Below are 25,503 nucleotides of genomic sequence, written 5' to 3'. Positions count from 1 at the left end.
ATACAGAGGTACAAGGGTTCTGTGTGTCCGATAACCATGATTAGGCAAAATTTAAAGAACATTAAATATTTTTTTCATGCTTAAGTTATACAATAATATTATTTAGTAACTGATAAAAACGAATGGATAAAGATTTTGTTCAAAACTATTACTATTTTCTTAAGAAAATCTTGTTGAAAAATGTAATATAGAAAATTTTTATATTATAGAATTAGACTTTTTGATTTCATTATCATTATAAACACTGTCAAAAGCACATATAAATAAATACATAAGTATATTTATATTAAAATATTAATATTAAATAATTAAATGTATGTATATATATTAGTATATATTAGTAATTTGAACTACTAATTTAGTCATGTTTATAGTATAATTATTACAAGGACAGTCGATCTTGACAGAAGGATTTCGGGTAATATTTCACACCAAAAAACAAACATACACACACACACACACACACACACACACACACTCACACACACACACACACACACACACACACGCACACACACACACACACACGTTTGTTTTTGTGAAAAGTGGGGACATCCCATAGGCGTAATGGTTTTTATAATGTAGAAACTGTATATTCTATCATCCTTCACCAACCCTAACCCTAACCCTCACAGGAAACTTTGTGCATTTTTACTTTCTCAAAAAAAAAAAAACTCATTCTGTATGATTTATAAGCGTTTTGAAAAATGGGGACATGGGTTATGTCCTCATAAGTCACCCTCTCCTTGTAATACCTGTGTCATACCCATGTCATTATACAAAGTTTTGTCCTGATATGTCACAAAAACATGCCCACACACACACACACACACATATATATACAGTACAGAACAAATGTTTGGACACACCTTCTCATTCAAAGAGTTTTCTTTATTTTCATGACTGAAAATTGTAGATTCACACTGAAGGCATCAAAACTATGAATTAACACATGTGGAATTATATATGGAATTATATACATAACAAAAAAGTGTGAAACAACTGAAAATATGTCATATTCTAGGTTCTTCAAAGTAGCCACCTTTTGCTTTGATTACTGCTTTGCACACTCTTGGCATTCTCTTGATGAGCTTCAAGAGGTAGTCACCTGAAATGGTCTTCCAACAGTCTTGAAGGAGTTCCCCGAGAGATGCTTAGCACTTGTTGGCCCTTTAGCCTTCCGTCTGCGGTCCAGCTCACCCCTAAACCATCTCGATTGGGTTCAGGTCCGGTGACTGTGGGGGCCAGATCATCTGGCGCAGCACCCCATCACTCTCCTTCTTGCTCAAATAGCCCTTGATGCCTTCAGTGTGACTCTACAATTTTCATAGTCATGAAAATAAAGAAAACTCTTTGAATGAGAAGGTGTGTCTAAACTTTTGATCTGTACTTTATATATATATATATATATATATATATATATATATATATATATATATATATATATATATATATATATATATATATATATATTAGGGCTGGGCAAGTTAACGCGTTTTTATCGCGTTAACGCATTAATTAATTAACGCCGACAATTAGTTTATCGCACGTTAACGTACTTTTTATTTTGAAAGTCCGTTACTCACTGCGTTTCAATACACATAGCTAGACTGTAATAAAACAACCGAATACAACACAAACCATGGGTCACAGGAGGGGTGGGATGTTTATCAGTAGGCTACTGGCTGCTTGGGATGAGCTAGCGCGCAAAACAGAAAATCATGTCCAGAGTCGAATTCCATCTGGTTGGAATGTCTTGTATAAGCGACTCCTTCTTTTGTCTAAGTTCAATTTGTTTTTGTTCTAATTCTGCACCACTCGCTGCACTGTGCTTAAAATGGCCCACAACCTTTCTTCATTTGGCCAGGACGTTGTCAAACGCGCTGTTGTGCAGAGATACTATGACAGAACGCTGGAGACTGCGCGCGACGCAGGGAACGTGTTCAAAAGGCAGATGTCTTGCAGCAGCGATCATATTTCTTGCACTATCTGTGCTAAGTGTGCTGACTTTATTTGAAATATCCCACTGCTGTGCAACGTGAATAAAATGTTTAGCGCACGTTTCAGCAAAATGTCTCTCTTTATCATCTGAAAATGTGAATAACCTTGTGTGTCTTAGCAGCTGGCTAGGTGCAGATGAGTAAGTAAATGTAAAGTTGGAAGAATGGATAAATGAAGTTAATCTTGTCCACTCAACCTGCATCACTGAAAGATTTTTTTTTTTTTTTTTTGACTGAGATTCTTAGTCTCTTAAAGGAGATTGATGTTGTTGCTCAGAAGGGGCCAGTTAAAATGTAATGATCGAGGTTCTGGACAATTTTTTTTTTTTTTTTTTTACAAACTAAATAAAACATTAATGTTTTAATGTTTTATTTATATGTTAATGTTATATTTAATTTGATTACATTAATGTTTAAGTTAAGATTTACAAGAAATGTTAACTGCTACTAACTTTTAACTGCTGTAAAAAAGCACTTTATTTTGTTTAAAGTTTTGACAAACAACATTTTATTGCACTTTTATTCATACAGCAGAACTTTGAAAGAATAAAATTACACAATACACTACTTTTGATTTCATTATTGAATTTTGCGCATGCTGCGATTAATCGTGATTAATCGCAGAAAATCATGCGATTAATCGCGATTAAAATATTTAATCGTTGCCCAGCACTAATATATATATATATATATATGTGTGTGTGTGTGTGTGTGTGTGTGTGTGTGTGTGTGTGTGTGTGTGTATGTGTGTGTGTGTGTGTGTGTGTGTGTGTGTTTGTGTGTGTATAATGTAGAGGAATTTACAGGACAACATTCACAAACAAATAAAGATCTTGTTCAAAAGACTACAACTGTAAAATGAACACTTTGAAGTAAATTGCACATAATTTTCCGTTTGTATTATTTATATTTGACTTTTTCAATACATTAATTTTTTTTACACATATTTAATGAGAGAGAGGGGACAGAATTCACAACATTGTTTTGAACTATGTGTTAGAAACCAACATATACATGCACTGGTAGAGAAAACACACATTTGTGTAAGCATACGTCTGGATATTACCATATATTGCACGATAATCCATATTAAACTGCGTACATCCCACGATGGTTGTAGTTGTGTAGTTGCCCAGTGAAAGAACTACAAATCCCACGCAAGCCATTAAAAAAAAGTCAGCTTCCGCGCAACTCCATCATCTTCCAATCAAATCCCACGCCCTACACGTAAGCCCCTCCCCTATCTACTTCTGTTTTTCCTCCCCTTCAGTTCTCCGATGCCTGCGACGCCATATTGACGAAAAACACCCTTTCTCAAAAACGCCTGAAACACTCTCTCCGCCAGAATGTTGTACCTTGAGGATTACCTCGAGAGTGAGTATATGAGCTATTATAATGGTTTTTGATTATATAAGAGAGGCTACATGTCTGAGAGGGCTGTTTTGTGCGCGTGAATGCATCGCAGCTGTTAGCCTGTAACGCGGCTCTGTTCTTCTCCCGGCAGTGATCGAGCAGCTACCCATGGATCTCCGCGACAGGTTTACGGAAATGAGAGAGATGGACCTGCAAGTGCAGAGTACGAATTCAGTTTAAGCTCACACTTCTGCTGTAAAACATCACCTCTGACCTTGACTAATGCAGAAAGCCTTTCGTATTAGTGGGGATATGTTTGGCGGATTTGCATACATATATATAGAGCATGCATGCATTATGCACTCACTTCACACCAGCATGCAACATCATGTTGAAGTCCAAGTGGAAGTTAACCTATATGAGTTTAACTCAGCCAAGGTAAAGCTTGGGTTTCGAATGCATTATTTTTAAAATAAATAAAAATAAATTATATATATATATATATATATATATATATATATATATACACACACACACACACAATTATTATTATTTTTTGTACTTTTTTTTTTTTACCGTCCACTGGCTGTCAATACCTCCCTACTCTGCTTAGTAACTAATTTTAGTTATTAATTTGAACTACTAATTAATTTAGCCATGTTTATATTACATTTATTACAATAAACAGTCGTTCTTGACAGGTTGACAGGTTTCGCCACTAATGTCATATCCAAGAACATGCCCAGTTATAATTCACACCAAAAATAAGTAAATAATTATTAATTTTATATATATATATATATATATATATATATATATATATATATATATATATATATATATATATATATATGTTTATAGCAAACCTTTTTTAAGAAAATTTTTATTGTTATTTTGAGGTGAGTGTGACCTTTGTTTCCCCCTTTCTATTATTTGCCTTGCCTTCAATTGTTATGGTTCATGGATCACCCTTCATGGGTGTTGAACCTACAACCTTTTAATGATCTAGCCACTAGGCTACACCACCTCCTCTGTTGAAAGATTTAAAAGGTGTAAAAGATGTAAAGATCACAAAATAATAATAATAATATGTGTTATTATGCACTCATTGTACTTGATTGGGCTTACTCATTTTTCTGTGCCATATATTAATTCTAATCTGCCAGTCCACCCACTTAATCTGTTTCTATGCTCACAAATGCATGCATCAGCAGTGTTTGGCATGTATCCAGATCCCTGCCCCCAGGGTATCATATGCCAGGGTGAAGAGGTCAGATCTGATGGGCGTATTATTGTCTTGAGAAAGTCTGTCACAATCTGCTATTATCTGGGGATGTGTTGATGAACATTACTATGCTGCAGCTATCCTGGTACTACTTTATATCAGAGTGTCCATGTAAATATCAGTTTGCAAAAGCAGTATAACTATAATAGCAGTATAAGTTTATTAACATTGGGCAAGGAAAAGACTTGCTCATTACATTGACTATAGACATGCATAGTTGCATATTACAGCACTTCTTTATTTAGTTCTCTCACAAAGAGGCCTATTCTAACACTTAGGGTTTCAATATTTCATATTGTTAATAGTTGGGTTATTAAATATATTAATTGTTGAACATTTTATTTAATCCTTAAATAAAAATAAAAAATAAAAATCTAAGTAAAACGGTACTTTTGTTCACAAGCACATGGCAAGTAAAACCAATAGAGTCTGCATTGTTTAATTTGAAACATCCTAACTGCTGACTGATTGATATTATTTGATATTCTTGTGTGCAAATATAGCACCAGGAAACTCAGATGAAAATAAATATCAAAAGCCAAATAGAAATAGCTTTCAAACTGCCACAAATGCAGATGGAACAGTCATCAGAGGAGCCACATTTCCTGTTTATGAGCATATTTTTATTTGATCTAAATTGAGAGGTAGAATGTCAATTTGAGGAACACTTCTTGTCTACAACTGTGTGGTAATTTTGTCTAAAGAATAAATTGTTTTAATGGGATGTTTTATAAAAGCCTCCACCACGACTGCGCCAAATCATAATTGTCTACAATGAGCATGGGGTCAAACTGAGGCTTTTTCCTCTCAAGAAACAGTTGGGTAGTTACATTATCTTCCACTGGCCAGTTTCTAGTGGTATGTGTTCCCAAAGCCTCTTACACACAGACGGTTCCAAATTGTAACTGTCTAGAGCAAACGTCTGAACTGTCATCAGGCATTGCAGTCAGTGTTGCCCTCCAAAGGCCAAAACTGAAACCTGTCAAACGAGAGACTATACAGAGGTACAAGGGTTCTGTGTGTCCGATAACCATGATTAGGCAAAATTTAAAGAACATTAAATATTTTTTTCATGCTTAAGTTATACAATAATATTATTTAGTAACTGATAAAAACGAATGGATAAAGATTTTGTTCAAAACTATTACTATTTTCTTAAGAAAATCTTGTTGAAAAATGTAATATAGAAAATTTTTATATTATAGAATTAGACTTTTTGATTTCATTATCATTATAAACACTGTCAAAAGCACATATAAATAAATACATAAGTATATTTATATTAAAATATTAATATTAAATAATTAAATGTATGTATATATATTAGTATATATTAGTAATTTGAACTACTAATTTAGTCATGTTTATAGTATAATTATTACAAGGACAGTCGATCTTGACAGAAGGATTTCGGGTAATATTTCACACCAAAAAACAAACATACACACACACACACACACACACACACACTCACACACACACACACACACACACACGCACACACACACACACACACACACACGTTTGTTTTTGTGAAAAGTGGGGACATCCCATAGGCGTAATGGTTTTTATAATGTAGAAACTGTATATTCTATCATCCTTCACCAACCCTAACCCTAACCCTCACAGGAAACTTTGTGCATTTTTACTTTCTCAAAAAAAAAAAAACTCATTCTGTATGATTTATAAGCGTTTTGAAAAATGGGGACATGGGTTATGTCCTCATAAGTCACCCTCTCCTTGTAATACCTGTGTCATACCCATGTCATTATACAAAGTTTTGTCCTGATATGTCACAAAAACATGCCCACACACACACACACACACATATATATACAGTACAGAACAAATGTTTGGACACACCTTCTCATTCAAAGAGTTTTCTTTATTTTCATGACTGAAAATTGTAGATTCACACTGAAGGCATCAAAACTATGAATTAACACATGTGGAATTATATATGGAATTATATACATAACAAAAAAGTGTGAAACAACTGAAAATATGTCATATTCTAGGTTCTTCAAAGTAGCCACCTTTTGCTTTGATTACTGCTTTGCACACTCTTGGCATTCTCTTGATGAGCTTCAAGAGGTAGTCACCTGAAATGGTCTTCCAACAGTCTTGAAGGAGTTCCCCGAGAGATGCTTAGCACTTGTTGGCCCTTTAGCCTTCCGTCTGCGGTCCAGCTCACCCCTAAACCATCTCGATTGGGTTCAGGTCCGGTGACTGTGGGGGCCAGATCATCTGGCGCAGCACCCCATCACTCTCCTTCTTGCTCAAATAGCCCTTGATGCCTTCAGTGTGACTCTACAATTTTCATAGTCATGAAAATAAAGAAAACTCTTTGAATGAGAAGGTGTGTCTAAACTTTTGATCTGTACTTTATATATATATATATATATATATATATATATATATATATATATATATATATATATATATATATATATATATATTAGGGCTGGGCAAGTTAACGCGTTTTTATCGCGTTAACGCATTAATTAATTAACGCCGACAATTAGTTTATCGCACGTTAACGTACTTTTTATTTTGAAAGTCCGTTACTCACTGCGTTTCAATACACATAGCTAGACTGTAATAAAACAACCGAATACAACACAAACCATGGGTCACAGGAGGGGTGGGATGTTTATCAGTAGGCTACTGGCTGCTTGGGATGAGCTAGCGCGCAAAACAGAAAATCATGTCCAGAGTCGAATTCCATCTGGTTGGAATGTCTTGTATAAGCGACTCCTTCTTTTGTCTAAGTTCAATTTGTTTTTGTTCTAATTCTGCACCACTCGCTGCACTGTGCTTAAAATGGCCCACAACCTTTCTTCATTTGGCCAGGACGTTGTCAAACGCGCTGTTGTGCAGAGATACTATGACAGAACGCTGGAGACTGCGCGCGACGCAGGGAACGTGTTCAAAAGGCAGATGTCTTGCAGCAGCGATCATATTTCTTGCACTATCTGTGCTAAGTGTGCTGACTTTATTTGAAATATCCCACTGCTGTGCAACGTGAATAAAATGTTTAGCGCACGTTTCAGCAAAATGTCTCTCTTTATCATCTGAAAATGTGAATAACCTTGTGTGTCTTAGCAGCTGGCTAGGTGCAGATGAGTAAGTAAATGTAAAGTTGGAAGAATGGATAAATGAAGTTAATCTTGTCCACTCAACCTGCATCACTGAAAGATTTTTTTTTTTTTTTTTTGACTGAGATTCTTAGTCTCTTAAAGGAGATTGATGTTGTTGCTCAGAAGGGGCCAGTTAAAATGTAATGATCGAGGTTCTGGACAATTTTTTTTTTTTTTTTTTTACAAACTAAATAAAACATTAATGTTTTAATGTTTTATTTATATGTTAATGTTATATTTAATTTGATTACATTAATGTTTAAGTTAAGATTTACAAGAAATGTTAACTGCTACTAACTTTTAACTGCTGTAAAAAAGCACTTTATTTTGTTTAAAGTTTTGACAAACAACATTTTATTGCACTTTTATTCATACAGCAGAACTTTGAAAGAATAAAATTACACAATACACTACTTTTGATTTCATTATTGAATTTTGCGCATGCTGCGATTAATCGTGATTAATCGCAGAAAATCATGCGATTAATCGCGATTAAAATATTTAATCGTTGCCCAGCACTAATATATATATATATATATATGTGTGTGTGTGTGTGTGTGTGTGTGTGTGTGTGTGTGTGTGTGTGTGTGTGTGTGTGTGTGTGTGTGTTTGTGTGTGTATAATGTAGAGGAATTTACAGGACAACATTCACAAACAAATAAAGATCTTGTTCAAAAGACTACAACTGTAAAATGAACACTTTGAAGTAAATTGCACATAATTTTCCGTTTGTATTATTTATATTTGACTTTTTCAATACATTAATTTTTTTTACACATATTTAATGAGAGAGAGGGGACAGAATTCACAACATTGTTTTGAACTATGTGTTAGAAACCAACATATACATGCACTGGTAGAGAAAACACACATTTGTGTAAGCATACGTCTGGATATTACCATATATTGCACGATAATCCATATTAAACTGCGTACATCCCACGATGGTTGTAGTTGTGTAGTTGCCCAGTGAAAGAACTACAAATCCCACGCAAGCCATTAAAAAAAAGTCAGCTTCCGCGCAACTCCATCATCTTCCAATCAAATCCCACGCCCTACACGTAAGCCCCTCCCCTATCTACTTCTGTTTTTCCTCCCCTTCAGTTCTCCGATGCCTGCGACGCCATATTGACGAAAAACACCCTTTCTCAAAAACGCCTGAAACACTCTCTCCGCCAGAATGTTGTACCTTGAGGATTACCTCGAGAGTGAGTATATGAGCTATTATAATGGTTTTTGATTATATAAGAGAGGCTACATGTCTGAGAGGGCTGTTTTGTGCGCGTGAATGCATCGCAGCTGTTAGCCTGTAACGCGGCTCTGTTCTTCTCCCGGCAGTGATCGAGCAGCTACCCATGGATCTCCGCGACAGGTTTACGGAAATGAGAGAGATGGACCTGCAAGTGCAGAGTACGAATTCAGTTTAAGCTCACACTTCTGCTGTAAAACATCACCTCTGACCTTGACTAATGCAGAAAGCCTTTCGTATTAGTGGGGATATGTTTGGCGGATTTGCATACATATATATAGAGCATGCATGCATTATGCACTCACTTCACACCAGCATGCAACATCATGTTGAAGTCCAAGTGGAAGTTAACCTATATGAGTTTAACTCAGCCAAGGTAAAGCTTGGGTTTCGAATGCATTATTTTTAAAATAAATAAAAATAAATTATATATATATATATATATATATATATATATATACACACACACACACACAATTATTATTATTTTTTGTACTTTTTTTTTTTTACCGTCCACTGGCTGTCAATACCTCCCTACTCTGCTTAGTAACTAATTTTAGTTATTAATTTGAACTACTAATTAATTTAGCCATGTTTATATTACATTTATTACAATAAACAGTCGTTCTTGACAGGTTGACAGGTTTCGCCACTAATGTCATATCCAAGAACATGCCCAGTTATAATTCACACCAAAAATAAGTAAATAATTATTAATTTTATATATATATATATATATATATATATATATATATATATATATATATATGTTTATAGCAAACCTTTTTTAAGAAAATTTTTATTGTTATTTTGAGGTGAGTGTGACCTTTGTTTCCCCCTTTCTATTATTTGCCTTGCCTTCAATTGTTATGGTTCATGGATCACCCTTCATGGGTGTTGAACCTACAACCTTTTAATGATCTAGCCACTAGGCTACACCACCTCCTCTGTTGAAAGATTTAATTAGGTGATCTGACCATAGGTTCCACAGGAGCCAGAGGGTGTGAGCTGAGTGTTGGGTTCTTGACTCATTCCTGTCCCTGTTCTTTTGTTCAGATGCGATGGATCAGCTAGAGCAGCGGGTTAATGAGTTCTTCACTAATGCCAAGAAGAACAAGCCTGAATGGAGAGAAGAACAGATGGAAATCATTAAAAAGGTAAAGAACAGATGCTGTGCAGCTCAGTTGATCAATGATTTAATATTATTAATAACAGTTATATTAGGTTGAATATTGATACTGGAATTCAAATGTGACATTTTTAAAGGAAAAGTTCACCAGAAAACAAAAAATGCTAAAAATGTACTCACCCTCAGGTCATCCAAGATGTAGATGAGTTTGTTTCTTCATCGTAACAGTTTTGTAGGAATTTAGCATTACATCACTTGCTCACCAGTCGTTCCTCTGCAGTGAATGGGTGCCGTCAGAATGAGAGTCCAAACAGCTGATAAAAACAGTAATCCACATGACTTTGGTCCATCTGTTAACATCTTGTAGATTGAAAAGCTGTATGTTTGTAATAACTCCATCCAGATGTTTCTAAATGATGTTTCCATCTAAACTGCATGTCTTCTAGAGATAAAATTGCATCCTCCAGTGTAAAGGCTATTTTTTTCTGACTGTAAATATTAGTGAAAATCCAAAAGAGTTATGAATAAGTTGGTGAATTTTTGTATGAGAGGACATTTTACATACAAATATACATCTTTTTATTTCACAAGATAATAACTGATGGACTGGAGTCATGTTAATTACTCTACACATGGATTATAGTGATGTATTTATCAGCTGTTTTGACTCTCATTCTGATGGCACCCATTCACGGAAGAGGATCCATTAGTGTGCAAGTGATGTAATGCTACATTTTTCCAAACTTTTCAGATAAAGAAAAAAACACATCTACATCTTGGATGGCCTGAGGGTGAGTGTATATATATAATATATATATAAAGTGAAACTGCTCCTTTAATCACTGATGGATAGGTTTGAAATTGAATGGTCATGAGAACTTTTTTTTTTTCATCAGGACTACTATAAAGCTTTGGAAGATGCAGATGAGAAGGTCCAGTTAGCCAATCAAATTTATGATCTGGTGAGTAACAGGGTTTCCACTAGGTGGCAGCACATCATAGATAGTGAATAAGCCACAGCTCCAAGGCAGGGGGTGGCAACCTTTTTTTTTTTCAGGTTTCTGTATTTAAACAGTACATACACATTTTTAAATGATACGATAAAAAAAAAAAAAAAACCTTGATGCAAATAGTGTCTGAATATTTGTTAATAATTTTTTTTTTTACTTTGTCTTTAGAAAAAGTGAATAACATAAGTGTGCCGTGTGTGTGTGACAAGGCCGATGCATTAAAACAGTTCAGTATAATCACCGTTAATGCGCTGCTTTAATTAATGCGCGTGTGCGCGCACATACACACACCCGAGATCTGATCTTGTGCAAAAAGTAACATTCTGAAGCTCATTAACTTGACAGTGCTGCCACGCGACTTTTATTAATCGATAATGAATCGCTACATTATATTTCTCAACAACATGGGGGCAAAATCACTTCATTGTTTGTAGAGAGAGACAGATGCAGACATTAACCCTCTGAGTGCCACTGCTGCCATGTGTGCCGTAGGTTGCCGACCCCTGCTCTAAGGGATGCTACTTCTGCTGTTTAAGTTATAAACGCTTTTCGTGTGCTTTAATTCAAGTCTCCTTTGAATAGGAATGTATTTTATTTTAGTCAAAATGTATATAATAATACATAACCTTGATCCTTGACCCTTTATGTAGGTTGATAGACACTTGCGGAAGTTGGATCAGGAATTGGCGAAGTTCAAAATGGAGTTGGAGGCAGATAACGCTGGCATCACAGAAGTCCTAGAGAGACGTGAGTGGCACCTGTCAATCGCCTTCTTCATAGATGGTTAAAGGGCTCATTTAAATAATAATTAAAAGCCAGGAATTACCTCATTTACGCTTTTAAAGATGATGGAATGTTATAATGTGTAGCAAATAAAATTCTACTTACTGAGCCTTTGGAAAAGTACCTTATAGGAAAAATTCAAGGTAGTCTGAAAATGTTTGGGTTCATTTCAGTCAACGGATCATGTTATGGGTCATGTATCATGTTTTATGTTTTCTAGGGTCACTTGAGATGGACAGCCCCTCTCAACCTGTCAATAACCACCACGTGCATTCACACGCCACTGTGGAGAGTAAGTCTGTTCCAAGAGAATGACTGCTCCTCGTTTCCTGCTCCAGTGCTCTTACCTGTTTTGTGTCTTTGACAGAGAGGAAGTACAGCACGCCAGCACACCACACTACTGAACACGTACCAGAGAAGAAGTTTAAGTCAGAAGCCCTTCTCTCCACACTCACGTCAGACGCGTCTAAAGAAAACACACCGGGTAAAACACACGTGCTCTGTCTTATGAGTCACCATATGAAAACATGTCAGTTACAACAGAAAGATTTTTTGAAAGAAAGTAAACTTTTTTCAGGCATTTGGCAATATTTTAGTTTATCTTAATATTTACACTGCTGTTCAATTGTGTGGCGTCGGTAACTTTTTTTTTTACTTTCTTACGCTCAACAAGATTGCATTTGTTTAAAAACATTTTTACAATTTAAAATAATTTTAGTATTTAATTTAAAATTGAATTTAATCCTGCTGAATGAGCATGTCTTCAGTGTCACGTGATCCTTCAGAAATCATCCTTATATGCTGATTTGGTGCACAAGAAGAAACATTTCTTATCATTTTATTGTTGAAAATTTTAAATATTTGTAAGGTTTATTTTTTGTGGAAACTGCGATACATTTTTTCTTTTTTTTTCTGGATTCTTTGATGACTAGAAAGTTCAAAAGAACAGAATTTAATCTAAATAGAAATCTCTTGTAACATTATGAATGTCTTTACTGTCACTTTTAATAATTTTTTTTAAAATCCTTGCTCATTTTGTGAGAGGATTGTTAAACTAACGGCACATTCTTTAGGGAACATTAAGAATCATTTTATTATATATACATATACGTACATATATATATATATATATATATATATATATATATATATATATATATATATATGTATATATATATATATATATATATATACAGTACAGACCAAAAGTTTGGAAACATTAATATTTTTAATGATTTTGAAAGAAGTTTCTTCTCATCAAGCCTGCATTTATTTGATCAAAAATACAGAAAATAAATGTAATATTGTGATATATTATTAAAATTTAAAATAATTGTTTTTACACTTATTATACTTTAAATTATCATTTATTTCTGTGATGCAAAGCTGAATTTTTAGGATCATTATCACATGATCCTTTAGAAATCATTCTAATATGATGATTAATTATCAAAGTTGGAAACAGTTCTGCTGCTTAATATTTTTTCAGAACATGTGATACTTTTTTAGGATACTTTGATAAATAAAAAGTAAAAAAAAAAAAAAAAAAAACGAAGAATCTATGTTTTTAAAATATAAATATTTTGTAATAATATACACTACTGGTCAGTAATTTGGGGTCAGTAATTTTTAAATCAATACTTTTATTCAGCAAGGATGTGTTAAATTGATAAAAAGTGATAGTAAAGAAAATATATTATTAGAATATATATTATTAGAATTTTTTTTTATTTTGAATAAATGCAGTTCTTTTTAACCTTTTATTCATCAAATATATTAGACAGCAGAACTGTTTCCAACACTCATAATAAATCAGAATATTAGAATGATTTCTAAATGATCATGTGATAGACTGGATGTTACATGTGACACTGAATGCTGGAGTAATGGTGCTGAAAATTCAGCTTTGCATCACAGGAATAAATTATTTTTAAAAGTATATTCAAATAGAAAACTATTATTTTAAGTTGTAATAATATTTCACAATATTACAGTTTCTGTATTTTTGATCAAATAAATGCAGGCTTGATGAGCAGAAGAAACTTCTTTCAAAAACATTAAAAATAGTAATGTTTCCAAACCTTTGGTCTGTACTGTATATATGGCGAATATTCAGTATAACTGCAGCCCTTATCCTAATCACAGTATCAAGGGAAATAAACAACAACTATGATTTGTCGTAATGCTGCTGCACTTATGTTTGCTGTGTGTGCTAACTACTGAATGGTTCAGAAGAAATGAGTGTAATGAGATGAGTCATGTTGGACAAGTGTTTCTGTATGAAATGGTATTTTTGTGTGTGTGTGTGTGTGTGTGTTGCAGGCTGCAGAGTGAACAGCACGTCCTCTTCTAACAGCGTGTATAACGTCAACTCCTCCCAGTCGCTTTCCTCATACAATCTGAGCCCACTTCCTGCGGGGCCCGCTGCTGGGGCGGGGGCCATTTCCATGGCAGCAGCTCAGGCAGTGCAAGCCACCGCACAGGTAAAACCACCGTCCCCCCTCTTCCCCTCTAATTCTAGATCTCTTTCTACCCCCTCCTCCCTTCACTTCCTGTTTCAACTATTTTTGGCCTCTTAAGGGTCCTTTTTACCTCCCATATTATTTTTGTATTTTTTAGGTTATGTTTTCCTGGCACCCTGCCCGTGTTAATTTCAGTGTTTACTATACAGAGTCACTTTGATATTGTTTCTCGAGGAAAATCATATCGACGCAGTTTTCATTAAAAACTCTCGTTTTGTTTTCCCATGAGACTCCTTTACATCAAAAAATCTAAAAAAAATACAAGTAACTGTAATAAGATATTGACACTCTAAATATTTTTGGCATTTAAAATGCATTAATAATTATAAAGCTCAGAAATAAAATATTTTACAATTTATTACATAATTTTATTATATATTTTACCCTTTTTTGTATTTTTTTGTATTTCTGTTATTATCATTATTCATTTCATTAGAAGTTTAGTCGCTTAATATATATATAAAAAAAAGAAAAAAAAATTATATATATATATATATATATATATGTATGTATGTATGTATGTATGAATGTATGTATGTTGTTTACATGACATGGCATTTTCAGTGCCTCACAAGATAAAAATGAATATAATGAATATTGTCATTATTTAAAATGCTGTCAATTGTTAAACATTTATTTGTCTTACATAGAACTGTTGTTAAAAAAGCTGCAGTTATTAGACTTTAAAAAATGTTAAGCCAAATGTCAAAATTGTTCTATGGTGTGACTATCTCAGGCATGGTTGCATAAATAACAACTTTTATAAATTAAAAAGAAACACATAAACTTTTTACTAAATAATTCTGGCACAATTGTACTATTTTAGTAAATGCCAATATTTTATTTTCATCTATATATGTTTTTGAAAGTGTAGGAACTTGATCCATTTTGTCTCAAAAACCATGTCGTCTGGTGGGACACCTTATCCTGATTTTAAATCACCCAAATCCAGAGAAAACTTTAAATAGTTCAAGAAATCCATTCATAATTGTAATCTGTGATGTGCACATGGTCAGTTTTTGTCACAGAATTGTTCAATTATTTTTTCCCAACAATGTTTTTAATTGATGTTTCAATAAAACAAACAATAACCAAATAACAAAATTCCAAATATGCTAATCAAAGCAGCAGTAATTGAAATACTACAGAATAAAAATATGTCACACTCAAAACATTAATACATGTACCCTCTTATTTCTTAAGGAAATAAATTAAAGGTGCCCACATCTCTTCAAATTGCTGTGCTTTACCCCTTGTAATGTACTTTAACTTCTCTAAAGTAACACACCTTGCCATCTCCTTGATCCAAGAGTGTGCAGAAGATATTTCAGTCTCTTTCCAACTCAAAGCATCCATCCTCCTGACCTGCAGGAGGCCGAAGTCGATAAGAGTCCTCTGATTGTTATTGATAGAAAGATGATCTGGGTATATCCCCAGAATACAGAGTTTTGCAATCCACAGTATTTGAGTTTTTGTGACGTTACTTAAGGTACAGAAATTTTCCAAAAAATTACCAATTTAGGGCACTCCCATACACAGTGAATTAAAGTTTTACAAGATGACAAGTTGGCTCAGAATAGCAAGGTTGTATATTGACAGAAAAAGGGTGAAAATGTCCTCCGGTGTCACACCATTGGACAAAAAAAAGTCACACCAGAGGACAAGGTCTCTTTAAAAAGCATTTAAAATAATTAAATACGATTTGTTTAAATCCTTTTTATTATTTTTTGATAATTTTCAGTGTTCTTAAATGCAATAATCACATTAATTAAACCATTATTCTTTACTTGTACATTTTTTTAAATGAAATAAATTTTTTGTTGTTGTTAAAAAAAGCATGATATTGTTTATATCAAAATTAAACTTACTTTTTCCTTTGACGTTAAAAATTAAATAGAAATACTTTAATAACTACCATTTCTGTCCTATTTCTCCCGCTCTACAAGCGCCTCTTGCTGGCAGAGAATTAATTTGCATATTCATGCCGCCACATATGCAAGTCTGTGGGAAACAGTAATATATACATAGGAACTTGAAAAGTTTCTTTAATATTTGTGTGCATGTTTTTCAGATGAAAGAAGGCAGGAGAACATCCAGTCTCAAGGCCAGTTATGAAGCTGTCAAGAACAATGATTTCTTGGGGCGGGAGTTTGCTCTGAGTCGGGACACCAGCAGTTACTCGTCTTCTGCACTGGCTAACACACTCACACAGCCCCTCATGTCCACCAACGGCTCAGACTCTCGCACAGGGCGCAAGACCAAGTAAGACCCGCACTGATTCCATATCCATTTATTTGGTTCCTGAATGAGCCACCCAGACACGTTTTTTTGTGGTGTTTTTGTACATTGTGCCTCCTTTGTAAGCATAAACCTCTTTCTCTGACATATTGTATTCATCAAATTTATATACGTTTGATCTGAAACCACTTTCTTGCTTGGCTTTTCAGAAGCAACACTAAGTCTTCCAACCACCAGTCCTCTTCATCCTCCTCTTCCTCTTCACTGTCATCCTGCTCGTCATCGTCAGCATTGGCTCATGAGCTGGTTCAGACCACCATCACAGAAACTGACACCAGCAGTCAGGTGGACTGGACCTACGACCCCAATGAACCCAGATACTGCATCTGCAACCAGGTGTGTTCCCGTCACATCTCTCTTACACAGCATCCAGCAACACCGCTGTTTGTACTGCTATTATTGAATTGATTTACTATTACATTGATTCACTAATTCTAATGATTTGGGAGCTCTTTTTGCAAATTACGAAGCTCTTTTGTGGCAGTAAAGTTTCAAACATTAAAGCTGTTAAGCTCATGTAGGTTAGACAGGTTAGTTAGTCCAAATTCCAATTGTTCTGAGGTTCCCTCAAGAAATGTTCTATTCCCTTTTCAATGTTTCTACTTAATGAAAAAAAATCATATATATAATAATAATCATATATAACGTATCATTTTTTTTCCTATCCCTGTAAAATAATTTATTTTATTTTGAAAGATTTATTCCTTTAAACAATTGCCAAATATGAACAGAACAAATGTTTTGAAAAGGAACAAATTCAGTCTCTTGAGCTATTTTTAACTATCCCCAATAGAGCAATATCTTACTGGAAAATCAAAGACCTGTTTAGGGAGGTGAGGTGTGTGTGTGTGAGACTCCTGTGAGTGTGTGTGTGTGTGTTTTAGTTTATGTGTGAGTGCAAAAGAATTGTCTCCCCACGAATGCTTTGTTTTATGGCCTCAAAGTAATATTGTTTTTGTCAAAGTATCAAAAATAGAAAAGTGTGTGTGTGTCTCTGAATAGACATCAAAGACAAAACTTGCACAGTCTTTGTTCGCAGGTGCGCACATCCATGACACTCGGCTGCAGGTGTGTATGTGCGTGTTTGTCTCGTATGTTCTGTCTTTCATTCTCTTCCTGTCATTGTGCAGGTGTCATACGGAGAGATGGTCGGCTGTGATAACCAAGATGTAAGTCAAGACTTCAGCTCTAGAGACACACAGCTATGTTTTATATATTTCTAGCTCTGTCGGCTCTTGTGACCCTTGGGCAATTAGTGTTTTTGCAGGGAGGATGGAAAGCAGTCATGAGTATTATTGTTAAAATAATAAGAATATCTATTAATATTAATTTTATGATCATTTCCTATCAATAAAAATATAAACTGCTATTATAAAAATAATAAAAATATAACATTTATTAATAAAATAAAATATATAATTATTTTATTAACTGAATATTAGGGATGGGCGATATATCACATGCGCATTTCGTCAGTAAAGCCGGTTCCCTGATTAGCAGGAAATCATGGCGACCTGTTTTCAAATGGAGCGGTATTTAATAGACAGGGCCGTAGATCACTTACAAGCTACGCAAAATCGCGTTCATTATCGAAGGTGATTCATCTGTGATAATGAACGCGATATTGCGTAGCTTGTCAGTGATCTACGGCTCTGTCTATTAAATGCCGCTCCATTTGAAAGCAGGTGATGGCGATTTCCCGCTAATCAGAGAACCGGCTTTACTGACGAAATGCACGTGACAATCGCATGCAATATATCGGCCATCTCTACTGAATATTTTACAATTCTGAAATCTGTAATATTGTAATATAACAATTTATATTGAACGTAATATAATTTCTTTTTTTAAATTTGTATTCTTTTTTACATTTTTTTAAATTGTCATGTGATCCCGACACGTTTCCGTCTTTTCCCACAGTGTCCAATCGAGTGGTTCCACTACGGCTGTGTGGGTTTGACCGAGGCACCCAAAGGGAAGTGGTACTGCCCACAGTGTACGGCGGCCATGAAGAGGAGGGGAAGCCGGCACAAATAAATTCCAGATCCCCTGGGCCGACCTCTTTGAAATGACTGTTGTCCTCGACTGAGAGTGTACATGTTTCATCACCATGCGATCAGGGTGTGTAGATGTGAGAGAGAGATGTCGCTGCCTGAAAGATGGTGTGGCTGCTGTGTGTGTGTTTGTGTAAATCGCAGCCAGGTTGGTGTTTTTAGCGGGTGAATCTAAGCTCACACTGCCCTCAAAACTTTTCCTGTTTTTATGTTTTTCTCTTCATCTCCATTAATCGTTATGGAGATGGATGGGCAAGATGGTATTGGGAGGCCCCAATTTTTTAACATTCAAGACATTCCTCGGTTTGCCATGCGTGATGACCCTTCGCATCTGGCAGCTCCTGCTAATCCATATCTGCATAGTATGGATTGACATGAAATAGACTGGGAATTGTAGTCCTGAACTGCTTGATGGACTACAAGTCTCGAAACATTCAGCTCTTGACAAATCTTAAAGGATCCTGATATGAACGGATTACGACAGCAACAGTGACGCCTCATTGCTCGCCAGTGAACGTGACTATTTTGCAGGATTATTTGTGTGTAATGGATAGATGATGTATTGTGCTCTGCTTAAAGGACAGGATGTTTCTTATTTTACAGAGGAGCTCTTAAGGTGTACAATAGAACAAATTAACAGCTGTGACCTGTGAGTATGTTTGTGTGTCTGTGTTTCTAGCTTGTGCTGCACTGATGTGGTGATATGTTTAGAGAGATGTGGGCAAGGGAAAAATAAAATGATCAAGAACTTTTGGTACACACCGTCTTTCAGTGCAATGTAAAAGATTTAATGTATTTTGCCAAGTAGGACCATTTGGTCCTGAAACAACATTTATATGAACCAGTCAGTTCCCTCTGACTTTAGTAGGAGCGTGGGAAGGATGTGAGGATTGAGAGACACACTGAGCTATATTCATGAAAAAAGCAGAATGCATTTTTGTGTAAATCCATCTTGAAACCGTTCCTAAGTTTTCACACTCAAGCAAATAGGATAATTTAGGATGCCATTCTCTTCGAATTAACTCATTTAATACTAAACCTTGAAAATCCATTTTTAATAAAAATATGCGTTGAGTTTGAAAGGCTAAAAAACTGTACCCATTTTAAGTTCAGACCTTGGTTTCTTGTGAGCATTTGTATAGCTGGTTTAATTGAGCAAAATTTATTAATTCCAGATATTACTTTAAAAAGAAAACGTCAAAGGTCAACGGAATACCAAAATATTGGTATATCATATTTTTATATTATATATATATTATTTTTTGGGGGGCCAATAGAAGACTTTAAAGCTTATGATATGCTTATCATTGTTTTTCTGTGTACCATAGAAACATGAAGAAAAATCTACAAATACCGAAGCTGCAAACTTTGCAAAACGCTAAATTTGTCACTGCCGACTGTATATATAATATTTAAGGGCCCTTTATTTACAGGTGCATCTCGATAAATTAGAATGTCGTGAAAAAGTTTATTTCAGTAATTAATCTCAAATTGTGAAACTTCTGTATTAAATTCAGTGCATGCAGACTGAAGTAGTTCAAGTTTTTTGTTATTTAATTGTGATGATTTTGGCTAACATTTAACAAAAACCTACCAATTCACTATCTCAACAAATTAGAATATGGTGACATGAAAAATCAGCTAATCAACTCAAAACACCTGCAAAAGTTTCCTGAACCCTTCAAAATGGTCTCTCAGTTTGGTTCAATAGGCTACACGATCATGGGGAAGATCTGACAGTTGTCCAGAAGACAATCATTGACACCCTTCACAAGGAGGGTAAGCCACAAACATTTAGCAAACAATTGCCAAAGAAGCTGGCTGTTCACAGAGTGCTGTATCCAAGCATATTAACAGAAAGTTGAGTGGAAGGAAAAAGTGTGGAAGAAAAAGATGCACAACCAACCGAGAGATCTGCAGCCTTGTGATGATTGTCAAGCTAAATCGATGGAAGAATTTGAGTGAACTTCACAAGGAATGGACTGAGGCTGGGGTCAAGGCATCAAGAGCCACCACACACAGACGTGTCAAAGGAATTTGCTGAACCACAGACAACGTCAGAGGCATCTTACCTGGGCTAAGGAGAAGAACTGAAATCTTGGCCAGTGGTCCAAAGTGCTCGTTTCAGATGAGAGCAAGTTTTGTATTTAATTTGGAAAACAAGGTCCTAGAGTCTGGAGGAAGGGCGGAAAAGCTCATAGCCCAAGTTGCTTGAAGTCCAGTGTTAAGTTTCCACAGTCTGTGATGATTTGGGGTGCAATGTCATCTGCTGGTCTTAGTCCATTGTGTTTTTGAAAGCCAAAGTCACTGAACCTGTTTACCAAGAATTTTGGAGCACTTCATGCTTCCTTCTGCTGACCAGCTTTTTGAAGATGTTGTTTTCATTTTACAGCAGGATTTGGCACCTGCCCACATTGCCAAAATCACCAAAAGTTGGTTAAATGACCATGGTGTTGGTGTGCTTGACTGGCCTGCAAACTCACCAGACCTGAACCCCATAGAAAATCTATTGGCTATTGTCAAAAGGAAAATGAGAAATGAGACCAAACAATGCAGATGAGCTGAAATGCACTGTCAAAGAAACCTGGGCTTCCATACCACCTCAGCAGTGCCACAAACTGATCACCTCCATGCCACGCCGAATTGAGGCAGTAATTAAAGCAAAATGAGCCCCTAACAAGTATTAAGTGCATGTACAGTAAATGAAGATACTTTCCAGAAGGCCAACAATTAACTAATTTATTTATTTATTTTATTCTTATGAAGTATTCTTATTTGTTGAGATTGGTGGGTTCTGGGTTAAAGGTAAGCCAAAATCATCACAATTGAAAAAAAAAACAAATACTTAAAATTCTTCAGTCTGTGTGCATTAAATTTATCTAATACACAAGTTTCACAATTTGAGTTGAATTAATGAAATAAATAAACTTTTCCATGACATTCGACTTTACTGAGATGCACCTGTATAGATGCTCTCATAAATCCTGACCACAATACATGTAAACATGATAGTGGTCACACTGTGTATTTTGAAAATATATAAATAAATAGAATTTCAAGTATTGTTTCTTTAAATAAAACTATATACTGTATATATATATATATATATATATATATATATATATATATATATGTGTGTGTGTGTGTGTGTGTGTGTGTGTGTGTGTGTGTGTAAATATATATGCACAGTCAACATTTGAAGGGGATCAAAACCTTTCATTAAAGTTAACCTAAGACTTACTTTGAACCTTTTTGATCCACTTCAAATGTTGACTACTATATATACAGTATTGTAGCACTCAGATTAAGATTAAATAGGACTCAAGTGCTATATAAAGAAACAATATTCGAAATGTCTCTCTCTCTCTCTCTCTCTCTCTCTCTATTTATATATATATATATATATATATATATATATATATATATATATATATACAGTATTGTTCAAAATAATAGCAGTACAATGTGACTAACCAGAATAATCAAGGTTTTTAGTATATTTTTTATTGCTACGTGGCAAACAAGTTACCAGTAGGTTCAGTAGATTCTCAGAAAACAAATGAGACCCAGCATTCATGATATGCACGCTCTTAAGGCTGTGCAATTGGGCAATTAGTTGAAAGGGGTGTGTTCAAAAAAATAGCAGTGTCTACCTTTGACTGTAATATTTAGTTGTATGACCACAGTTTTTTAAAACTGCTTGACATCTGTGTGGCATGGAGTCAACCAACTTGTGGCACCTCTCAGCTGTTATTCCACTCCATGATTCTTTAACAACATTCCACAATTCATTCACATTTCTTGGTTTTGCTTCAGAAACAGCATTTTTGATATCACCCCACAAGTTCTCAATTGGATTAAGGTCTGGAGATTGGGCTGGCCACTCCATAACATTAATTTTGTTGGTTTGGAACCAAGACTTTGCCCGTTTACTAGTGTGTTTTGGGTCATTGTCTTGTTGAAACAACCATTTCAAGGGCATGTCCTCTTCAGCATAGGGCAACATGACCTCTTCAAGTATTTTAACATATGCAAACTGATCCATGATCCCTGGTATGCGATAAATAGGCCCAACACCATAGTAGGAGAAACATGCCCATATCATGATGCTTGCACCTCCATGCTTCACTGTCTTCACTGTGTACTGTGGCTTGAATTCAGAGTTTGGGGGTCGTCTCACAAACTGCCTGTGGCCCTTGGACCCAAAAAGAACAATTTTACTCTCATCAGTCCACAAAATGTTCCTCCATTTCTCTTTAGGCCAGTTGATGTGTTCTTTGGCAAATTGTAACCTCTTCTGCACATGCCTTTTTTTTAACAGAGGGACTTTGCGGGGGATTCTTTAAAATAGATTAGCTTCACACAGACGTCTTCTAACTGTCACAGTACTCACAGGTAACTCCAGACTGTCTTTGATCATCCTGGAGGTGATCATTGGCTGAGCCTTTGCCATTCTGGTTATTCTTCTATCCATTTTGATGGTTGTCTTCCGTTTTCTTCCACGTCTCTCTGGTTTTGCTCTCCATTTTAAGGCATTGGAGATCATTTTAGCTGAACAGCCTATCATTTTTTGCACCTCTTTATAGGTTTTCCCCTCTCTAATCAACTTTTTAATCAAAGTACGCTGTTCTTCTGAACAATGTCTTGAACGACCCATTTTCCTCAGCTTTCAAATGCATGTTCAACAAGTGTTGGCTTCATCCTTAAATAGGGGCCACCTGATTCACACCTGTTTCTTCACAAAATTGATGACCTCAGTGATTGAATGCCACACTGCTATTTTTTTGAACACACTCCTTTCAACTAATTCAACTAATTGCCCAATTGCACAGCCTTAAGAGCGTGCATATCATGAATGCTGGGTCTCATTTGTTTTCTGAGAATCTACTGAACCTACTGGTAACTTGTTTGCCACGTAGCAATAAAAAAATATACGAAAAACCTTGATTATTCTGGTTAGTCACATTGTACTGCTATTTTTTTGAACAATACTGTATATATATATATATATATATATATATATATATATATATATATATATATATATATATATATATATTCTATAGCTATATGATATATTCTATATAATATAGAGAATAGCATTTTTAGATTAATATTTATCTTCCGGAGGAATCGCAACATTTTGTGTTTGTTTGTTTTAGAATATTACAATGTGAATTATATATTGTTTTGTTGGGCTTTCCAAAGACTAAAATGCATGTGCTATCTTAGCTGGGAAAATGTTAACGCAAACCAGGTGCGCACTTTAACAAATCAAAAGAACAGACTCAAACATCCTCCTTTTTTCATGCTGGCTACTTCAATTTAAAAAGGAGCAGCACACAGGAGTCTGGAGTAAAAGTTACAATATAATTGAAAATACTCGAACAATAAATTATGTTAATGTATTGTTCAACTTTGTAAAAGTTGAAGAATTTTAATGGTTATTTAAAACGTAGCGCGTATGCGCGCGAGAAACCGACAACAATGAGACGCGACGCAACCGTGATGGCAGTCTTTCGCTCGTCTAGATTGACCAGCAGTTAAAAAGGACTGTAAATGACCACTAAACACGTCCTGTGTGAAAAGGTCTTTAAGTTAAATATGTTGAAAAGCCCAGCAGCCGAACCCACAACATTCGCAGTGGTTGGTAAAGGGAGGCAGGCGCTCTCTGACAGCGCGTGAAGGAGGCGTATCATTCCTCTCAGTCATGAGGTTCCTCCGCTCGGGAGTGTTTTTAATCATCCGTGGGGATCAGCAGCTTTAAGAAGAAGAAAGAAGCCTTCAGAGAAACTTTTCACTCAGTTTGGACACCCGGACCGTTGAAACGAGACTTCACCCGCGCGTCGAATAAGTTCAAGATTTTCCACGTTCGAGTCCTGAAGCGTTCCTCACAAATGTGCGCTTTAATTCCTGAGCTGCGCGTTTGAGCGCTTGTCGCTCGACAGCGCGCCGTGATCCGGAGGGATGATGTGGGGGCCAAACGCGCATTCCCAATGGTACGTGTCTTGACTCTGTCCAGGAACGTTTGTGCAGAAGTGGGAATGCTTTTCCGTGGGATCTGGGCGCTCCGCCGGAGGTGCTGCACTGGTCCCCTTCTGCTGCTGGGGATAGCGGTCGGGCTGTTTTATCACACTGTGTCTATGCACCGGGACAGAACTGAGTTCAAGTCCAATCAACGGGACCAAAGGAACAAATCTGCGGTGTTTGATTATAAACTACTCCTCAAGAACCCAGAGAGACTCGTATCTCTACTAGAAGCATCACAGGCAGACAGTTTTGTAAGTATGATGTTTGAACTCTATTTATTGTTTTTTATCTTTTGCTAATAATAATGCTGCTGCTGCTGCTGACAATAATAATAATGATAAAATTAAAAAATATTATTATTATTATTAAGGATCATTATAGTGCAATTTATTTTGTCTACAATATGTAGTATTCATTTTCTTACACAATGTTTAATGCATTATTCCTGCATATAATTAAACATTTAATGCATGTATAAAATAGTTCTTCGTATTACAGAAAAAATACAGCATTTTTTTAATATATAATTATTTATTAATGTATTGTTCAAGTATTTAATGTTAACTCTTATGCATAATTAAAATAGCTTTTTACAATATTAAAACATTTTAATATTTGATACTCAATATTACAGCATAAATGTATTCAAA

General features: G+C 35.3%; 2 protein-coding genes and 1 long non-coding RNA gene across 9 annotated transcripts in view; 2 read left to right on the top strand and 1 right to left on the bottom strand.

The window, feature by feature from the left end:
* Positions 1 to 870: 870 nt before the first annotated feature.
* LOC127956751 (uncharacterized) lies at positions 871 to 6,961 on the bottom strand. Its single transcript, XR_008153629.1, has 2 exons — positions 6,675 to 6,961; positions 871 to 1,027 (listed from the first exon to the last, which is right to left on the bottom strand). It is a non-coding gene; the product is annotated as an uncharacterized LOC127956751 (long non-coding RNA).
* ing3 (inhibitor of growth family, member 3) lies at positions 3,219 to 19,580 on the top strand. Of its 5 annotated transcripts, none has more exons than XM_052554929.1 (12): positions 3,219 to 3,374; positions 3,505 to 3,576; positions 10,084 to 10,184; positions 11,053 to 11,118; positions 11,817 to 11,913; positions 12,170 to 12,241; positions 12,317 to 12,433; positions 14,272 to 14,432; positions 16,543 to 16,733; positions 16,919 to 17,105; positions 17,900 to 17,938; positions 18,690 to 19,580. In XM_052554929.1, exons 1-12 carry the CDS (start codon positions 3,347 to 3,349, stop codon positions 18,804 to 18,806), a joined length of 1,248 nt encoding a protein of 415 aa, XP_052410889.1. In that variant the 5' UTR covers positions 3,219 to 3,346; the 3' UTR covers positions 18,807 to 19,580. The 5 variants fall into 5 exon arrangements, with proteins under 5 accessions (XP_052410889.1, XP_052410888.1, XP_052410891.1 ...); XM_052554928.1 differs by lacking the exon at positions 3,505 to 3,576 and adding an exon at positions 9,117 to 9,188 and having other exon boundaries at positions 3,220 to 3,374; XM_052554931.1 differs by lacking the exons at positions 3,219 to 3,374; positions 3,505 to 3,576 and adding exons at positions 8,831 to 8,986; positions 9,117 to 9,188 and having other exon boundaries at positions 14,272 to 14,411; positions 16,709 to 16,733; positions 18,690 to 18,729.
* A 4,809-nt stretch (positions 19,581 to 24,389) lies between these two features.
* Positions 24,390 to 25,503, top strand: part of cped1 (cadherin-like and PC-esterase domain containing 1) — a 48,785-nt gene continuing 47,671 nt past the window's right edge. For 2 of the 3 annotated variants that reach the window (XM_052554995.1, XM_052554994.1), the window contains exon 1: positions 24,392 to 25,104. In XM_052554995.1, the coding sequence (XP_052410955.1) occupies positions 24,820 to 25,104 (285 nt within the window). In that variant the 5' untranslated portion in view covers positions 24,392 to 24,819. Of the gene's footprint in view, positions 25,105 to 25,503 lie in introns of all 3 variants that reach the window. The other variant, XM_052554996.1, reaches the window with a different exon arrangement.

This window comes from Carassius gibelio, chromosome B4, assembly GCF_023724105.1.
Source record: "Carassius gibelio isolate Cgi1373 ecotype wild population from Czech Republic chromosome B4, carGib1.2-hapl.c, whole genome shotgun sequence".
NCBI lineage: Eukaryota > Metazoa > Chordata > Actinopteri > Cypriniformes > Cyprinidae > Carassius > Carassius gibelio.
The sequence above is the reverse complement of the archived record's forward strand: the minus strand, read 5'-3'. Positions and strand labels throughout refer to the sequence as shown.

Excerpts from the sequence above, each read along its gene's own strand:
- ing3 (XM_052554929.1), top strand. The coding sequence starts at position 3,347 with ATGTTGTACCTTGAGGATTACCTCGAGA. Across the intron at positions 10,185-11,052 it reads AGATGGAAATCATTAAAAAG|GACTACTATAAAGCTTTGGA; the intron begins GTAAAGAACAGA and ends TTTTTTCATCAG. Across the intron at positions 16,734-16,918 it reads CGCACAGGGCGCAAGACCAA|AAGCAACACTAAGTCTTCCA; the intron begins GTAAGACCCGCA and ends TTGGCTTTTCAG.